Genomic DNA, 16,392 nt, shown 5'->3' with positions numbered 1-16,392 from the left:
GTCGAGCAAGAAGCTTGGGTCGAGTGTATTGAAGATGTTTCCATATATAAAAAATTAACTGACATTTTTTTATTTATTTAAATTTAATTTATTTAAATTTCAGGACAAATTTCACACACGGCACGATCTGATCCCATACTAAGCTTTCGCTTGTGTTATGGAAAACAGATGGCTGATAAACATATATTATATATAATCTATACATATAATATATCTGTAGAAGGGTCAATTCTGTAGGTACATTGAAAATATTGAAAAAATAAATAGCAGGGGGTGTTACTGGATCGATACCAAACCCAAATATGTGATTAAAAAAATTTTTGTCTGTCTGTCTGTCTGTCTGTATGTGAAGACATCACGTGAAAACTAACGGTTCGATTTCGATGAAACTTGGTATAATTATACCTTATTATCCTTGGCGAAAAATAGGATACTTTTCACCCTGGAAAAAATCGTAGAAAAAAATAATCTTAATTTTTCAGTTTTATCCATAGACGTTGTTCTGTAGAACCGCGAACACACGTTGGGTATAATTGTTATAGGCCTAGCCGTATTTGGGCCCAATAGATATTTATAAGATGTTATTGTCAGAGTTACTCAAAATGGAGAAATAAAACATCCACGCGAAGACCGACATCCGCGCGGACGGAGTCGCGGGCGGAAGCTAGTTTTAAATAAATAAATACTTGTATACAGGGTGTCCCACTGTTGGTATGCTAAGCTCAAAGGAGGTTATAGTTTCGCATACGCTGAATACGTAAAAAATACTTATAAAATTCCAGACGCATTTTTTTTCAAAAAGATGAATTCTTAAAACTCTATGTTGTACACCCATAACAAGCAACCCGCCCAACTTTGCCACTAGCACGTGAGCTATCATTTAAGATTATATTTTCATAGACAAAATGCTCACAATAGAGAAGCGGTATATGCCGGCTGCGCGAAGCTAGAGAAGAATACATGGATTTTCAGGAAAAATTTTGCAAAAAATTTTTGACGTAATTTTGCTGTTTAAGTATTTTTTACGTGATCAGTGTATGCAAAACTACGAGTTCCTTCGCGCTTAGTATACCAATAGTAGGACACCCTGTAGATAACACCCACACACAGAGCAAACATCTATGTTCATCACACAAATATTTGCCCCGGGTGGGAATCGAACCCACGACCTCTGGCTTGGAAGGCAGGCCACTACCAACCAAGCCAACCGGTCAGTCGACTTTGTGCAGTGTTGCCATTTTTTAATTATTTTTATATGTGTTTTTATATCATATATCTATACTGGGTCGGCCATACCTGTTCTCGAATCACGTATTATCACGTAGATTATATAATATTATACGTAGATTTATAGCAAACCGTTGTTGCAAGACTTGGCCCTTTTCTACAATATATATTTCGATGGGATCACATCGTGGATTACATTAATATGTATCTTCTTGACTTATGAAATAAATTTAATATTTTTTGACGTTTATTCATAAATAAAAAGCGTCGAGACAATTGTATAAACAATTTAATGAATAAATCATACAGACTAAAGAAATGCATAAAATTAAAACAAAAAATATAACATACATGTTTAATGTACTTTTATGTATTGTTAGATTTTCGTTTTTTAGGATTTTTCTGTGCCCTTAGTTGGTCTTCTTCATCCATTTTGTTATAATGACTTTGTATGTGTGTGAGTAATTTCTTTTCTCTTGTAAATTTCTCTCCGCACATATTACATGTATATTGATCTTTCGCTTTGTCATTCGGTTTGGCTGTCGTCGATGTCGATATTTGCGATTCCTGTATTATATTATTAGTGGGTAATACATATGAAGGTTGTAAAGACGGATCGACATTAACAAATGTGAAAAACCCCGAATTCTTTGCTTGATTATCTGACTCCACTACTTGGGTGTGGGGTTTGGTTTGCTTAATCTCCCCGGGAGTTGATTTCCTTGTCTTCTTCTTAGGAATTTCTTCTGCAGGTGGTTTTGTAGATATTAATAGTTTGCTGGGGTTCCCAGTTTGAACTACTGTGTAGGACTGCTTTTTCATAGCTGGCGTTGTGAAAGATCCCGGCAATGTAGGGTATGGAGAGTCATGAGAAACTTTTTTAATTAATCGAACAGGGTATGGTTGATCACTGGGAAGTGTTGGAGGTACAGCTGGACTAGGTTTGGGAACGTTTTTTTTCACTGCAGTGTTTTCAGACTGTTGTTCATTTGATGGACCTGCTGATTCTGTTTTATCTTCAACTAACATAAATGAATTATTTGGACCGGGAACTAACTTATATCTATTATTCAATAAGTTTCCCATTGGAAGTGGAAGAGAAGGGGATTGAATACTCAACGGAGCGGTAGGCTGCTGGTGAGACATTGAAAATGCATTCACAATAGTTTTGGCAGTTTCTTCTGTAGACATAGCTGACATTTGTGGCACGGGTGATTTGTTCTCATTGCGCCTAACTTTACTAGCTGGACCAATTCTGGGTTTAGGTTTTTTAAGAACTAAAGGTTTATCATCCTCTTCGTCATCATCATCAATACTAATTGGTGAATCACTCGGCTTATTCATTAATTCACTTTTGGGTTTTGTATTTATATATTTTATTAATGGTATTTTTGGTGGCTCCGGCGCTATCGTTTTAACTTCTTCCGCAATCTTTTTTCCACCATTTTTAGAACAACCATGTGTCATAACAACTTCTTTTTTAAGGAAATTTCGATTACATAACTTACACTGAAATAAAATACCAACGCCATTCACTTTTATGGTACTGACGTGATCCATAATATTAAATGGTTTTGGCGCCTCTTTGATCTCCTCACTGGGGAAATAGTCAAAACTCAAAGCACTTGTTGTATTAATTGGTTTATCGGCAGATTTTTCATCTTTTGGTTTTACTACTTTTTCAGTTTCATCATCTAAGGTTTTAGACAATTTGGATGCTTCTTTTTCCCTTTCATTATCCTTTTGACCATGTCTAGTGTTTGGTCTTTTTATATCAGGTTCTTTGCTTTTATTTTCCTTTTCTTTGGACTTTACATCTTTTTCTTTCTTCAGATCTTTTTTCAGTTCTTCCTTATCATTCTCTATTAGGGGCATAATTGGGATGTCTTTTATACCTTCCATAGCTTTTCTTATGAGAGCATTACAAATATCATCATTAGACATATTAGATTCATTTAGCTTCTCCTCCCAAAGAGTTCTCTGCTTTACTTTCTGCGTAATTGGCTCACTTTTTCCTAACGCCTTTCTCAAATTCTCCTGCGTTTTAATACATTTTTGTATAAACTCATATAGTTCCTCTACTTTTGCTGAACATCGAAAACATATTTTATGAGGTAGATCATCATTTTCAGCAACCTGAAAATGAACAATCTTTTTAATTATCTGTAATATGAATATTATGAGTGATAGGATATATGCCTATTTGTTATTTGTTTTACTAAAACTCAAAAAATATCCTACTTGACTGACTGACTAACATCAGAAAAAAGTCATTTTACTCAGTGAAGCTGTTACATATTTAAGTTAATATTTATTTTTTAATACCGAGTGAACCTGGGCGATGCGAGCACAATCAAGCTAATGTTATATTATATCCTTTATAGCAATAATAGATCATTTTAGAATCATAGCATCAAAGATGATATTTGTTTTTAGTCTTGGTACACGCTATTACAACTATGCTACCTTAAATGAGATGTAAGTTCCATACAAATCCAAATTCAAAAGTACCTATTGATATTGATATTTTATTAGTTGTATGATTTTATATGGCATTTCGTTACATTGATATTTCCATTAAAAATAAGATAAATGTAGTGCTGCACAATATTTTATTTGCGACAATTCTCCCAGTAAAGTAGATGTTTTTTTTTAATGTTAGGTTAGGTTATCGCTTCGCCTGATGGAAAGCGACAAGCGTGGTCTAGGATGGAGCATGTTTGCCTAATAAGTGTCTATTCACATTTCTCTTGAATAAATCCAGATTGTAGTTTCTGGGAAAAACGGAAGCCGGAAGATTGTTCCACTCCTTACTAGTACGCATAAGAAAAGAAGAAGCGAATCGCTTAGTGCGTATGGGTGGGATGTCGATGACATAAGGGTGGAGACCGGCCCGGCGTCGAGTCCCTCGATGATAAAAAGGAGAAGCTGGCAACAGGTTATGCAGTTCTTCAGCACATTCGCCGTGAAAGATTCTGTAAAAAACCGCCAAACTGGCTACGTTCCGACGATGTTCCAGACTATGCAGTTTGCATGTGGTTAGGGATTCATTTGCAATGAGTCTAATCGCTCGTTTTTCGATGGAGTCCAAAGCGTTGAGTTGATATTTAGCTGCACCTGCCCAAAGATGAGAGCAGTACTCCACACCGGAGTAGAAAAAAAAAACGAAGATGTCCAAAAAACGACCCAGAATCGACAAGAAATATGTACCAATGGATTAATAATTAAATATAACATAATGTAGCTTAAGCGGTTACCCTGAAATCGTTATAGTAAAGGAGCTAGGAGCAAAATAAAATAAGTTGGAAATTAGTTTAAAAATTAAAAAATAAGTTTACGTCATGTTGTAGCTTAATATAATGTTGTAATAATGTATATTGTATTATATATTAACACTTGTGCTATACATGATAATTTTTATCATAAACTCATTTTAAAAGCAACAGCAACATAATGTTCAATCGCGACATAAAGCTTTGGTCTGGTGATCATGACGCACAACGCTAAGGTATGCGCCCCAACGCAGCGTCACGACGCAGCATTTACCTTCCCTGCGGAGAGGTGGTCAGTTGATTTTGCCGCAGCTACCAAGGTAGACGTGAACGTGAACAATTTTGCTGTAATTATAAAACTTTTATGTTTTTTGTCTTTATTTTTATATAAAGAAGGATAGCTGCGAACTAATTCTATTAAATTGTCTTCGAAAAAATTCATATTGTCGCATTCATATATGCCGTGACGCATACCCGCACACCGCAGCGTTCAATCGAGAATGACGCCGCGCTGTGCGGGAGTACACCTCCCCACTCACCGCGCTTGCCCTTCGCCGCTGACGCATACTGCGACGGAACAAGAGAACATTGTCGACGTTTTTCATATGATTGAGTGTCCGGCATCGCAAACCGTATACCTGAGCGTTGTGCGTCATGATCACCAGACCAAAGCTTTACAAAGACTCCGTTTTTTGTAGATTTTTCTTTTGGCTCAAGATACTACTTCGGCGGTAGGCGTAAAAAAAAGTAACACGTGTTTTTAATTGCTCTTACGAATTTATTTTCAAAATAACAATATTATAATATTAATGGTGCTTTAAACTCCCTAAAGTACTCACCAATACTTTCAAAATTACTTTTTCTAATACAACTAGCACTTCACTATCACATTTTGGCAGTATGGAATCAATTAAGCAATCCTTAGCACAAATGTCCGAGATGTTCAATAAAAAAATGATGGAATTCCAACAAGATCTACAAAAGACCACTACAACTTCTACTTTGGCTAGTCCCCCATCAAGATTGGCTTCTGATTTCTTGGCATTCCGAGCATTTGTTTTCACATCGCTTCAGTGTTTGCAGTCTCAAGTAGACGCCCTGAGTCATCTCTATGACAACCTGGAGATGAGAAACCGGCGCAAAATCCTCTTAGTGCATGGTATACCGGAAGCTAAAGAAGAAGACATTCTCACTTCCACAGTTGATACATTAATTAAACATGCAAGTGTAAAAAACCTTTCTTCTGAGGATATTAGCCGCTGCCATCGTATGGGTTCTATTAAGGACGGCAAGCCCAGACCTGTACTTATAAAATTCCGTGACCTCAACACAAAGCAGCAGTTATGGTCTTCTAAGACCAAGTTCAAAGGCTCTGGCATCACCCTGTCCGAATTCCTCACCAAAAGCCGTCATGAAATTTTCATGGCTGCTCGGAATCAGTTTGGTGTTTCCAAGTGTTGGACCAGGGATGGGAGAATATTTGTCTTAGACTCAGATGGAGCACGTCATCGCGTTGAGAGTGTTGGTGATCTCAAGTGCATCCCTTCAACTGTTGCAGACAATAACAAGCCTCCTCCTAGTTCATCAGCCTCTAATAGTGACCTAGCTAAAGATATCAAAGGTGTTCCTCGTTCTAAAAGGCCAACTAGAGCTAAGTAGTCTTATTTTATTAAATATCAGGTTTCGAAAGATTATGTTTTGCTTTTTTTTCTTAAAATTTAAATTATCTCTGTACTTTATTGGTTAAAACTTATTAATTTCACTTGACTGTTAGCTGACTCTCAAAATTACTGTAATAACTACTTTTCATGTATGTGATTTGATTCTTTTAATTTACTAGATACGGTTATATGCAAAATATATTTATTAACGTACCTTCACAAATGTAAATATCAAATATTAACTTTGTTTTGTATTTGTTGACTGTCAGATGTCATGGGCTTGTCAAATGTCATAATCAACATTTCGGGTATTGCCAGTTACAATTTTCAGTTAAGTTTTTGTTTAGAATTTATTGATATACCTTTTGTCGATATGTATAAACTTTTATATTGTTTTATGTAATTTATTACCTTTTGACTTGTTTTTTAAGCTGTTTAATGTCACCTATTAAATATTGTGCTTAATTGTGATACTTTTACTGTTGCGGTGGGTACAGGGTAATCAAGCGTACCTTTAATTTACAAATTTAAGTTTTATTTTATTCATATAATATATATATATATTTTTTTATATAAATAAATTTTTATATAAATATTTATTATACTATATTTATTTATATTATATTTTTAGATGTCAGATGTTAGTGTGAATTTTGATATCAATGCCGATTTATTAACCGATTCGTCGCTCTGCAGCGAGGATAGTTTTCATAGTGCCATTCCTCCTCCTCTCGATTTTTCCCTTTCCTCCTTTTTTAATGATGTCCCTAAAAATTTTAATGCCATCCATATTAATGCACAAAGTATTCCGGCACATTTTCCTGACATGCTCTCATCGTTTACGTCAAGAAATATCCATGCCATCCTTGTTTCAGAATCCTAGCTCAAACCATGTCATCCATCAGCTGCTTATTCTATTCCTGGCTTTCACCTCATACGCAACGATCGTGTTGGGAAGGGTGGTGGAGGCGTGGCGATCTACCTCCGATCTCATATCCCGTTTAAATTAATTTGCTCCTCCCCTCAACCTCCTCCTTCCAATTCAACCGAACATCTCCTCATTGAAGTACACTTGCCACATTCCAAAATCCTCCTTGGCGTTTTTTACAGTCCTTCTCTCTCCATTGATTTCTTTTCCTCTTTTGAAACCCTCCTTGATAACCTGTCTCCACAATATGAGCATTTAATTTTGATGGGAGATTTTAACACATGCTTGCTTAGAGGTGACAGCCGTGCTAATAAGCTGCTTTCCATCCTCAACTCCCACAACCTCCACACCCTTACCTTAAATCCTACTCACTACTTTCCTGGCTGTAATCCCTCACTTTTAGATCTGATGATTGTCTCCTTACCCAACCTTATATCCAAGCATGGGCAGTGTTCTGCCGATGCTTTTTCCTTCCATGACCTTATTTACCTTTCATACAAGCTCCGATCACCTAAATTCAAACCCTCCACTGTTCTGCTTCGTAATTTTTTGGGGATGGACAGAGATCTACTCCGGTCTGATGCGAAAAATATCTGTTGGCGTGAGGTCTACGAGGCAGAGCTCATTGATGCGAAAGTGTCCTTATTTAACAAGCTGCTTGTAGATTTATACGACAGACACGCGCCATTACGACCAGTTAAAAAGAAGCACATACCGGCACCTTGGCTTTCACCTGAGCTAAAAAGCCTATCATTGAAAAGGAATCGTGCTAAATCCAAACTTAAAACGGCTCAAACGGACGAAGCGCGGGCAAAGTACAAACGAATACGTAATCGCTGCAATGTATTGTGCAGAGACGCTCAACGTCGTCATATCCACAAGTCTCTTGAGAACGGTGATTCAGTTTCTAACTGGAAATTCTTGAAAAGTTTAGGCGCTGGTAAAGTGACTCATAACTCTCCTCACAATATCGACATTGAACAGCTAAATGGGCACTTTACATCGTCTCCTTCTCTTGAAACCAGTAAGAAAAACCGTACTCTTGCCAACCTCTCCTCGCTCCCTACTCCTGACTATCCTGCTTTCCTTTTCAGCCTTGTTACTGAACGGAATGTTGGTAAAGCGATATTGTCAATATCATCAAACGCAGTTGGCTGTGACCTTGTTAGCCGTAATATGATCATTCCTATCCTTGACCTCATTGTACCCATTATCACTCACATATTCAATACCTCCATTTCCACTAGCGTCTTTCCAAGTGTTTGGAGAGATGCACAAGTTATTCCATTGCCTAAAAAATCTAATCCTAATTCCTTTTCTGATTACCGTCCCATCTCTATATTACCTTTCCTCTCCAAAGTCCTTGAACGTCTTCTTCATAACCAACTCACCTCTTTCCTTAATACACACAATATCCTTAGTGATTTCCAATCTGGTTTCCGTCCTGGTCATAGTACGACTACAGCTCTTATCAAGGTTACTGACGACATTCGTGCTGGTATTGACAATAAGCAGCTCACAGTACTGACTCTGCTGGATTTCAGCAATGCCTTTACCACCGTTGACTTCGACATACTGTTGGGTTTGCTGCGTTTAATTAACATATCTCCTTCGGTAACTGACTGGTTTCGTTCCTACCTTACCGGTCGGAGGCAGCGTATCATGATAGGTTCTAAACACTCGTCTTGGCGCGCAGTCTCTGCTGGTGTTCCGCAAGGCGGTGTCCTGTCTCCTCTCCTCTTCTCCATTTTTATCAATTCCTTATGTTCCCGATTGACGGCTCTGTACCATATGTATGCAGACGATTTACAGATTTACACCCAGTCTACTATCAATGACTTACCTAAGGCAATAGATTTTTGTAATATTGAATTAGCTTCTATACTTAGTTGGTGTGATGATTTTGGACTTAAACTAAATCCTTCTAAAAGCAATGTCATCATAATCGGTAGTCCTTATCTTATTTCTGAAATCGACTGGGGTATTTTGCCTAGCGTCAAAATCGGTGGCGTAGTCTTGCCTTACCAAAAGGTAGTCAAAAACTTAGGTGTTCTGTTTGATCAAACGTTGTCCTGGTCTAATCATATCCAGGAATTGAGCCGTAGGATTTATGCCGCTTCCGCTACGCTCCGAAGACTCCGTAACTTTTTGCCCATTCCCACTAAAATTATGCTAGCACAATCCCTTCTACTCCCTATTCTTGACTACGCTGATGCATGCTTTCCTGATTTATCAGTAGTGCTAACTGATAAACTTGAGCGACTCCAAAATTTTTGTATTAGATTTATTTTCGGCCTTCGAAAATACGATCACGTTTCTATTTACAGAAAAAAGCTCAAGTGGCTCCCCATCCGTTTTCGCCGGAATCTTCATTTGTTGCAATTACTGTTCCGTATCCTTTTTGATCCTTCTACTCCTATTTATCTCAAAAACAATTTTTCCTTCCTGCACAATGAAAACTATACTCTTCGCTCGGCTGATAGACTCACCTTGAGTGTTCCAGTTCGACGTACTCACTTCTTCGCTAAATCATTTGTTGCCATTGCTGTCAATCTTTGGAATTCTTTGCCACTACCTATTAGAAAAGCTAAAAATGTATCTTCCTTTAAAAACCTTTTGCGACGACACTTTCTCACCACTGCTTTCAACTCGGCACATTAACTATGTTTTTGGATATATGTATTTATACACAGATATGTATGTATGTATTTATAGTATTTTATATTTTGTTATATGTAGTATGTATGTATTTAATAATTTTATATAGTATCATGTGTATATATATATATATATATATAAATCATAGTCATATAAGTATATGTGTAATTTGTATGATGTATATATATTATTAATGTATAATATAATTGTGTATATTCGAGTGCAGTATATTTATCCTTAAGTATCTTTATTTATATATCTATCCGTAAATCTATTTTAATTATTAATTTTATTTTATTTAATTCTTTTTTTTTTTTTTTTTTTTGCTTTTTTATCCTTGCTTTTTTTTTTTCTACCACCTACCATTGTCATTTCAGTAAGCTTGTTACCTTTTGCCCAGGTTGCCTGGAAGAGATCACTTCTAAGTGATAAGGCCGCCTAATAAACTATACTGTTTTTTTTGCTTTGTATACTTATATTAGCAATAAGTTTTATATGTATAGTTTTATTGAAGAGTAATAAATAAATAAATAAATACTACAATAGGCATGACGAAAGATTTTGAAATCCTCTTCCATAATGTGTGTATACGTTTACTATACAAGAAAAACCCTATATTTCGGTAATATACTTAAATTTAACGAAGATAAAAGCCATTTTCCAAAAAATATTTATTAACTGTGCCAAAACAGCTCGCAGGTGTCATGGCGTAGGCGTGACGTCACACTTTGGTAAATACGTAATTATTTGTACGCATTGCGAAGAAAATTAAAAAAATATTTATTTTATATGTGTTATAGAAACGAATTTCAAAGTTTATAAGTGGTGTGCAGTATTGCAGTGTGAATCCACATAAAAATAATGCTCAAAAATGTGTTAGTAATTATTTCAAGCGAGAAAATAATAAGAAATGATTGTATAAAGTTGGCGCGGAGAACCCCGAACCATGTAACTTCGTGAATTCGCAATTATATTTCTGTTCGGAGTCGATAAAGCATACGTGAAACAATAGAAAATAAATAAAAATGCGTATTCTCAACATATTCATAACAACAAAAAACATCTGACGTGAGTTGTTTACTAATTAAGCGTGACGTCACGCGTGTTTTAGTCAAAATGGCCAACTGCAGTATTTCAATGTTTTATTTTATTGATAATCTCATTAATCTTAATGTTTTTAAGATTTCTAAGTCACTATATGTAATTTATCTATTAAACATTTTCCCTTAAAAACACTAATACGATCATTTATGGATACTGTCGTCATGCCCATTGCAATAGTACAGTATGTATTATTGGTACCTAATTCTGTGGCTAAGGATTGGAAATAAAAAGCAATTATAGGTATAGTATAGGAGTTAAGAGCTAATAAAACTGAATAAAAAATCGTTTGAAAATATTTAATTATGTTGTGGATGAGATTATCGTTATTATTATAATTTTAATTTTTAACTAGCGGTCCGCCCCGCCTTCGCCCGTGGCACATATTTATGTTTTCTCTACATAAGAACCATCCTCTTACTTCGAGGAATATAATAAAAAAGAATAATCGAAATCGGTCCACCCGTTCATGCGTGATGCCCAAGGAAAATGGGTTTCATTTTAATATATTATATAGATTAATTAATTGCTTTTGCTTGTACATTCATGTGTAAAACAAGTTGTTACAGATTTGAATTTAGTTGTTATTATAGGGTATTATAGTATCATTGAAACTTATTAAAATAAAACTGAACTTAAAAATGAACTCACGAAAGCGAAAAACTAACGAAAAATGAATATTCTAATCCACAACATAACATGTTTTTATTATTTTCAAACAATTTTTTACTTTGTTTTTTTGGCTCTTAGCTCCTATACTATACTTACAGATTTTTTTATTATAATATTTTCAATCCTTGGCCATAGAATTACAAATAAGACATAATATAGTCCTATAACAATCGTAGTATCTATGCCAAAAGAAATAAACTACAAAATTAAGAGGTTTTGTTGTGCTTTAACGTTTTTGTTACATTGCTTGTAAAATAAAAAAACTATCATGTGTAACACAAGTGATACAATATTATAAAAACGTCATAATATTAAGCCACTACATAACTTAAACTTATTTATATTAGTTGTTTTTTAACAAAATTCTTAGTTATTTAATTTTGCTCCTAGCTCCTATACAATAACGATTTCAGAGTGGTTTCTTATTATTTTTCATGGCACTTAGGGATGGGTCGTCGACGTATTATTCATCAACGAGACTAGACCGTTAAATGTCGTTCATCAACTAGTTGTTCAATTAGTTAAATTCTTCAACTAGTCGATGTGTAAACTGAAACCAATTGACAACGATTGACACGGTCGACCGACTAGAGTTGAAATTTGTAAGACCGTCGCGTCGCAAGTTGATACAAACGTGTCGAATCTCTTGTTTAGCCGTCTACAGTGGACTATTATATGGCCATGTTGAAGAGTTAACCGTCGCGTTGCAAGTTGTAGGAGCGTTTCGACTCTTTTGTTTAGCTGTTAAATTCAACTAGTGCATTGGTGAGCGATGGACTAGTCAAATCTTTGAGTGTACATAGATGGTTAATTTAACTAGTCCGTTGATTCAACGTCCATCCCTAATGGCACTATTGATGGCATAGTATGTCATACAAAATCATATTATGACCAAAATATGCTCCCACTACTCGTACATTTGAAATCTCGCCTGCACTCAGTTGGACAGATTACAAGACACAATTTTTTTTTGTGTTCTATGAATAAACATGTTATCTATCTAAGTGATACCCTAGTGCTGAATTTATTATTATGCCCGATTATTATTTAATATAATTCTTGAATACTCATAGTTAGAATAGGATATAAACATTTGTATTTAATGCTAGCTGTGCCACGCGGTTTCACCCGCATTGCTCCGCTCCTGTTGGTCTCAGCGTGATGATATATGGTCTATAGCCTTTCTCGATAAATGGGCTATCTAACACTGAAAGATTTTTTTAAATCGGACCAGTAGTTCCTGAGATTAGTGCGTTCAAACAAACAAACTCTTCATCTTTATAATATTAATATAGATATAAAAAAAATGATACAAGGAAATTCAATACATGCTATCAGTGTTAGTTTGACAAAAAGGTACCTAAATAAAGTAAAAAGAAAGTGATCTAAGTTTATAAACCTATATAAGTAATACTATTGCGAAAATACAAGGTAATCTTATGGGACATTTTCAATGAAATAAGTTTATCTTCAATAATGATAAATTATAATATCCTTACCACAAAAGGCATAATGTCATCAATTTTCTTGGCAGTCATACTTTCAGCACCAAATATGTTATGAAACGGACCGTCTTTCGTTTCACATAATCTACACATTTTCATCATAACAAGGCTAGCAGAGCCCAGAGGCATAGCTTCAGTATTTATTGTATTCGTATCTTCAACATGTTTAGTGGGTTCTACATTTGATTTAGTCCCCGTGGCAGTTGCTCCTGCTACTTTTACTTCCTTGACATTCTTCTTTACTGATCTTCGTTTAGCCATCGTAAAGAAAATATCAAACACGTTCGTTCTCAGAAATAATTACACATCTTTACGGCCATGTTGGTTTTTATAGCACAGTAGTTTCTTAGGCAACTTTATAATAAACTTTTTAGTTGTTTTATTTTCTATACATTACACTTAGTAATAGTTAACATTTACTAATGATCTAAGCCAGTGACCCACTTATTAAACATATCCGAAAAATGTTCTCTGTTTTTAAAACGGTACTCACTTGAGCTTTACATAAACGTCTATAGTATATATTACTTGCTCTGTGTATAGTATGCTACATGACCATGTATGCTACTTCCAAGTGTCTAAACTCTAATGTCTATGCCCCCAATCCCCATTCCCCATCCGCCATCGAATGTTTTTCAAAAGAAAAATGTTTAACCCTTGGATTAAAAAAAATTAGTCCTAGAAATAGCGATTCTTCTTTTTGACCTTGAGCTACTAAATGAGGTTGGCAGGTTGCCACCATGTTGCCACTAATAATTGACGACCGCGTTTTTCATTCTAAAGAAGAATCAGTGATAAGCATGGTGATAAGATTGCGATGACAGTTTAACAATATTACTTTTACGTTACTTTTGTTGCTTTGATTTTAATAAAATAATTGAAAATGAACAGAAATTAAATGTATTTTATATTTCCAAACACGTAATATCATGAAATTTTCTTTGAAATTTAAACAACACACACTGAATTGCCATACTAAATAAATATTTAACTTTTGTTGTTAACAGCTGTTAGCACACAGTGTTAACAGCAGGTTAACAGCATTTAGGAAAGCCATAGACAAAAAGCAGAAAAGCTGCGTAGGTATTTGCGTATTTTATATTTTATGTCTATGGATTCCATAAAATATATTATTTCGGAAAGTTAAAATATATAGTTGTTAATTATGTTTTTACTGTTCTGTGTTGTTAATCTTCGGTAGCCGGCTAATTTTTTTTTTGTAACGTTACACATAAGCAATACACTTTGATTACATTTTGGTTTCAATGTAGTCATTTGCAATTAATTAGCACACATAAACAGTAGTTTGCAATTAATTAGTAGGTACATCTATACTAAATACTAATATTATAAAGCTGAAGAGTTTGTTTGTTTGTTTGTTTGAACGCGCTAATATCGGGAACTACTGGTCCGATTTGAAAAATTCTTTCGGTGTTAGATAGCCCATTTATCGAGGAAGGTTATAGGCTATATATCATCACGCTACAACCCACAGGAGTGAAGCCACGGGGGTGAAACCGCGCGGAGCAGCTAGTATAATATAATAGAGAATGCATCAGCTACGCTGGTTGCAAAATTGTTTTATTTTAATAGATTTATATGCAGCATCAATTATTTTAGGAACGCAATATAAAAATAGAGAAATATCGATAAAATATAAGATTTGGGTGATTCAAATGCATCGACTATCTAAAATTTGGTCGTCCTTCCCGTAGAATCTGTGTTATAGACATTGTTAATGTAATTATTTCTAATTTACACGATAAGACGCAACAAGTAGTGGGCTATATTAATAACAAACGAATTTCCAAGTAGGAAACTAATACATATAAATATTAAGAGTAAAGTATTATTAACTCTAGTCTCTGAACTTTGAAGTGTAAGAACTTTCCTTTATCAAAAATTCTTCGGGCATTATTAGTGAAATTATAATTATTGTTTTCTGGTGGTATAGAATTGGACTTCTTAAAGTTTTTGAAAATATTATTTGTTATAGTACGACATAAAAGAGATGAAATTAATTATTTTGGAACTAATTCGTTTTTCATTACCTGGCAACCCTGAATTGGCAATGTAGCTGTCAAGTTGAATAAAATTTTGTTGTTTTTTTCGTGAAGTGGAGAATTATTGAGATAAAATTGTTATTTAGAACAAGAAATTTAAATAAAAAAGGAGACATCATGAAAAAGGTTAAACGTAGCGGTGTCCGTGATGTGGTGTATAAAGTTTTTATTCGGTGTTTGTCCGAATTTCAAGCTGGAAATTTATTGACTGATTTGGAAAACGTTTACAAACGTACAGCAGAATATACCGGTGAGATTCCATTTATTTTTGCTCAGTACTACGTAAAATAGAATATTCCATTAGTGACGTGTGTTTAATGTATGTATGTATGGCGATTATTACGTTTTCGCAATTTAATTTGAGGTTATTTGTATGTAAACAAAAACTAGTTTTTATAGTGCGACCAGCACAATTTGAGTCAAGAAGTTATATCCAATCCAACCAGCCTCAAATAAAGTACCTAGTTTAGATTTTACTACATAGTACCTATAGTGATAACTGTTTTCATACAGCTATCTATCAATTAATCAATCAAACCATAAGAAAAAAAATCATATTTACTGTATCATATTTACAGATACTGAAGATGCCCCGTACCCTCTTGCCAGTACTTCGAAACAGAGCGATGATCAGTCCTTTGAAGGAGTAGAATATTTAGATTTTGATGAATTATATTAATGTACAAAATTTATCTATAAAAAAAATAAAAATATGTGGTTTTCAAATCGCCTTGTTTTTTTCTACCCGACGGACCCAGAAAGAGGGTAATGTGTTTGAGCTGCATGTATGCTTGTTTGTTTGTATGTTTGATTCTATGTGCGCCTCTGCAGTCTAAACACTTGACCGATTTTTATAAAATAACTAATTCCAAATACATTTAAGTAAAATTTGACCTAGGTAGGTCAATTAAAATACTAATGTATTTTTGTCTTAAATTTACACTATTGCTACAATGAAACAATTATAACGGTTTAAATCGCGGTATTTATTTTAGATTATATTATATTGTAGTGTGTAACGTATCATGTATGTTTTGTATGTGTGCGTCATACTATATAGTCCTAAGGTTCTACAGTTTAAGAGGAGTTGTGCACTTGTAATAGCAGTTGTGAATACATTATTATAAAGCCTACAGTCTACTAAAGTGTTTCATTAATACAAGCCATTGCATGGCGACCCTGCCAGTGCTGCCTCGCGGCAGTACTGAGCTATGGATCATTTTTGAAAAATAATATTTTAAAAGTTAAAATTTAAACAAATAATTTTTGTGCGTATTCGCAAATCGCAATGTACCGGATAGAAAA

At 34.7% G+C, this 16,392-nt stretch overlaps 1 protein-coding gene and 1 long non-coding RNA gene across 2 annotated transcripts; one reads left to right on the top strand and one right to left on the bottom strand.

Annotated features, from left to right (window-relative positions):
* Positions 1-1,499: 1,499 nt before the first annotated feature.
* On the bottom strand, positions 1,500-13,541 carry LOC149899834 (uncharacterized). Its single transcript, XM_090113469.1, has 2 exons — positions 13,019-13,541; positions 1,500-3,363 (listed from the first exon to the last, which is right to left on the bottom strand). The coding sequence occupies exons 1-2, from the start codon at positions 13,283-13,285 to the stop codon at positions 1,594-1,596; spliced, it is 2,037 nt and encodes a 678-aa protein (XP_089969595.1). The 5' UTR covers positions 13,286-13,541; the 3' UTR covers positions 1,500-1,593.
* Positions 13,542-15,027: 1,486 nt separating this feature from the next.
* LOC149899833 (uncharacterized) lies at positions 15,028-16,083 on the top strand. Its single transcript, XR_016457915.1, has 2 exons — positions 15,028-15,337; positions 15,666-16,083. It is a non-coding gene; the product is annotated as an uncharacterized LOC149899833 (long non-coding RNA).
* The last annotated feature ends 309 nt before the right edge of the window (positions 16,084-16,392 follow it).

The sequence above is a fragment of the Colias eurytheme genome, chromosome 20 (assembly GCF_061535395.1).
Source record: "Colias eurytheme isolate Ceu_HAF_F1 chromosome 20, ilColEury1 Martin Lab GWU primary, whole genome shotgun sequence".
Lineage (NCBI taxonomy): Eukaryota > Metazoa > Arthropoda > Insecta > Lepidoptera > Pieridae > Colias > Colias eurytheme.
The sequence above is the reverse complement of the archived record's forward strand: the minus strand, read 5'-3'. Positions and strand labels throughout refer to the sequence as shown.

Excerpts from the sequence above, each read along its gene's own strand:
- LOC149899834 (XM_090113469.1), bottom strand. The coding sequence starts at position 13,285 with ATGGCTAAACGAAGATCAGTAAAGAAGAATGTCAAGGAAGTAAAAGTA. Across the intron at positions 3,364-13,018 it reads ATGACATTATGCCTTTTGTG|GTTGCTGAAAATGATGATCT; the intron begins GTAAGGATATTA and ends GTTCATTTTCAG.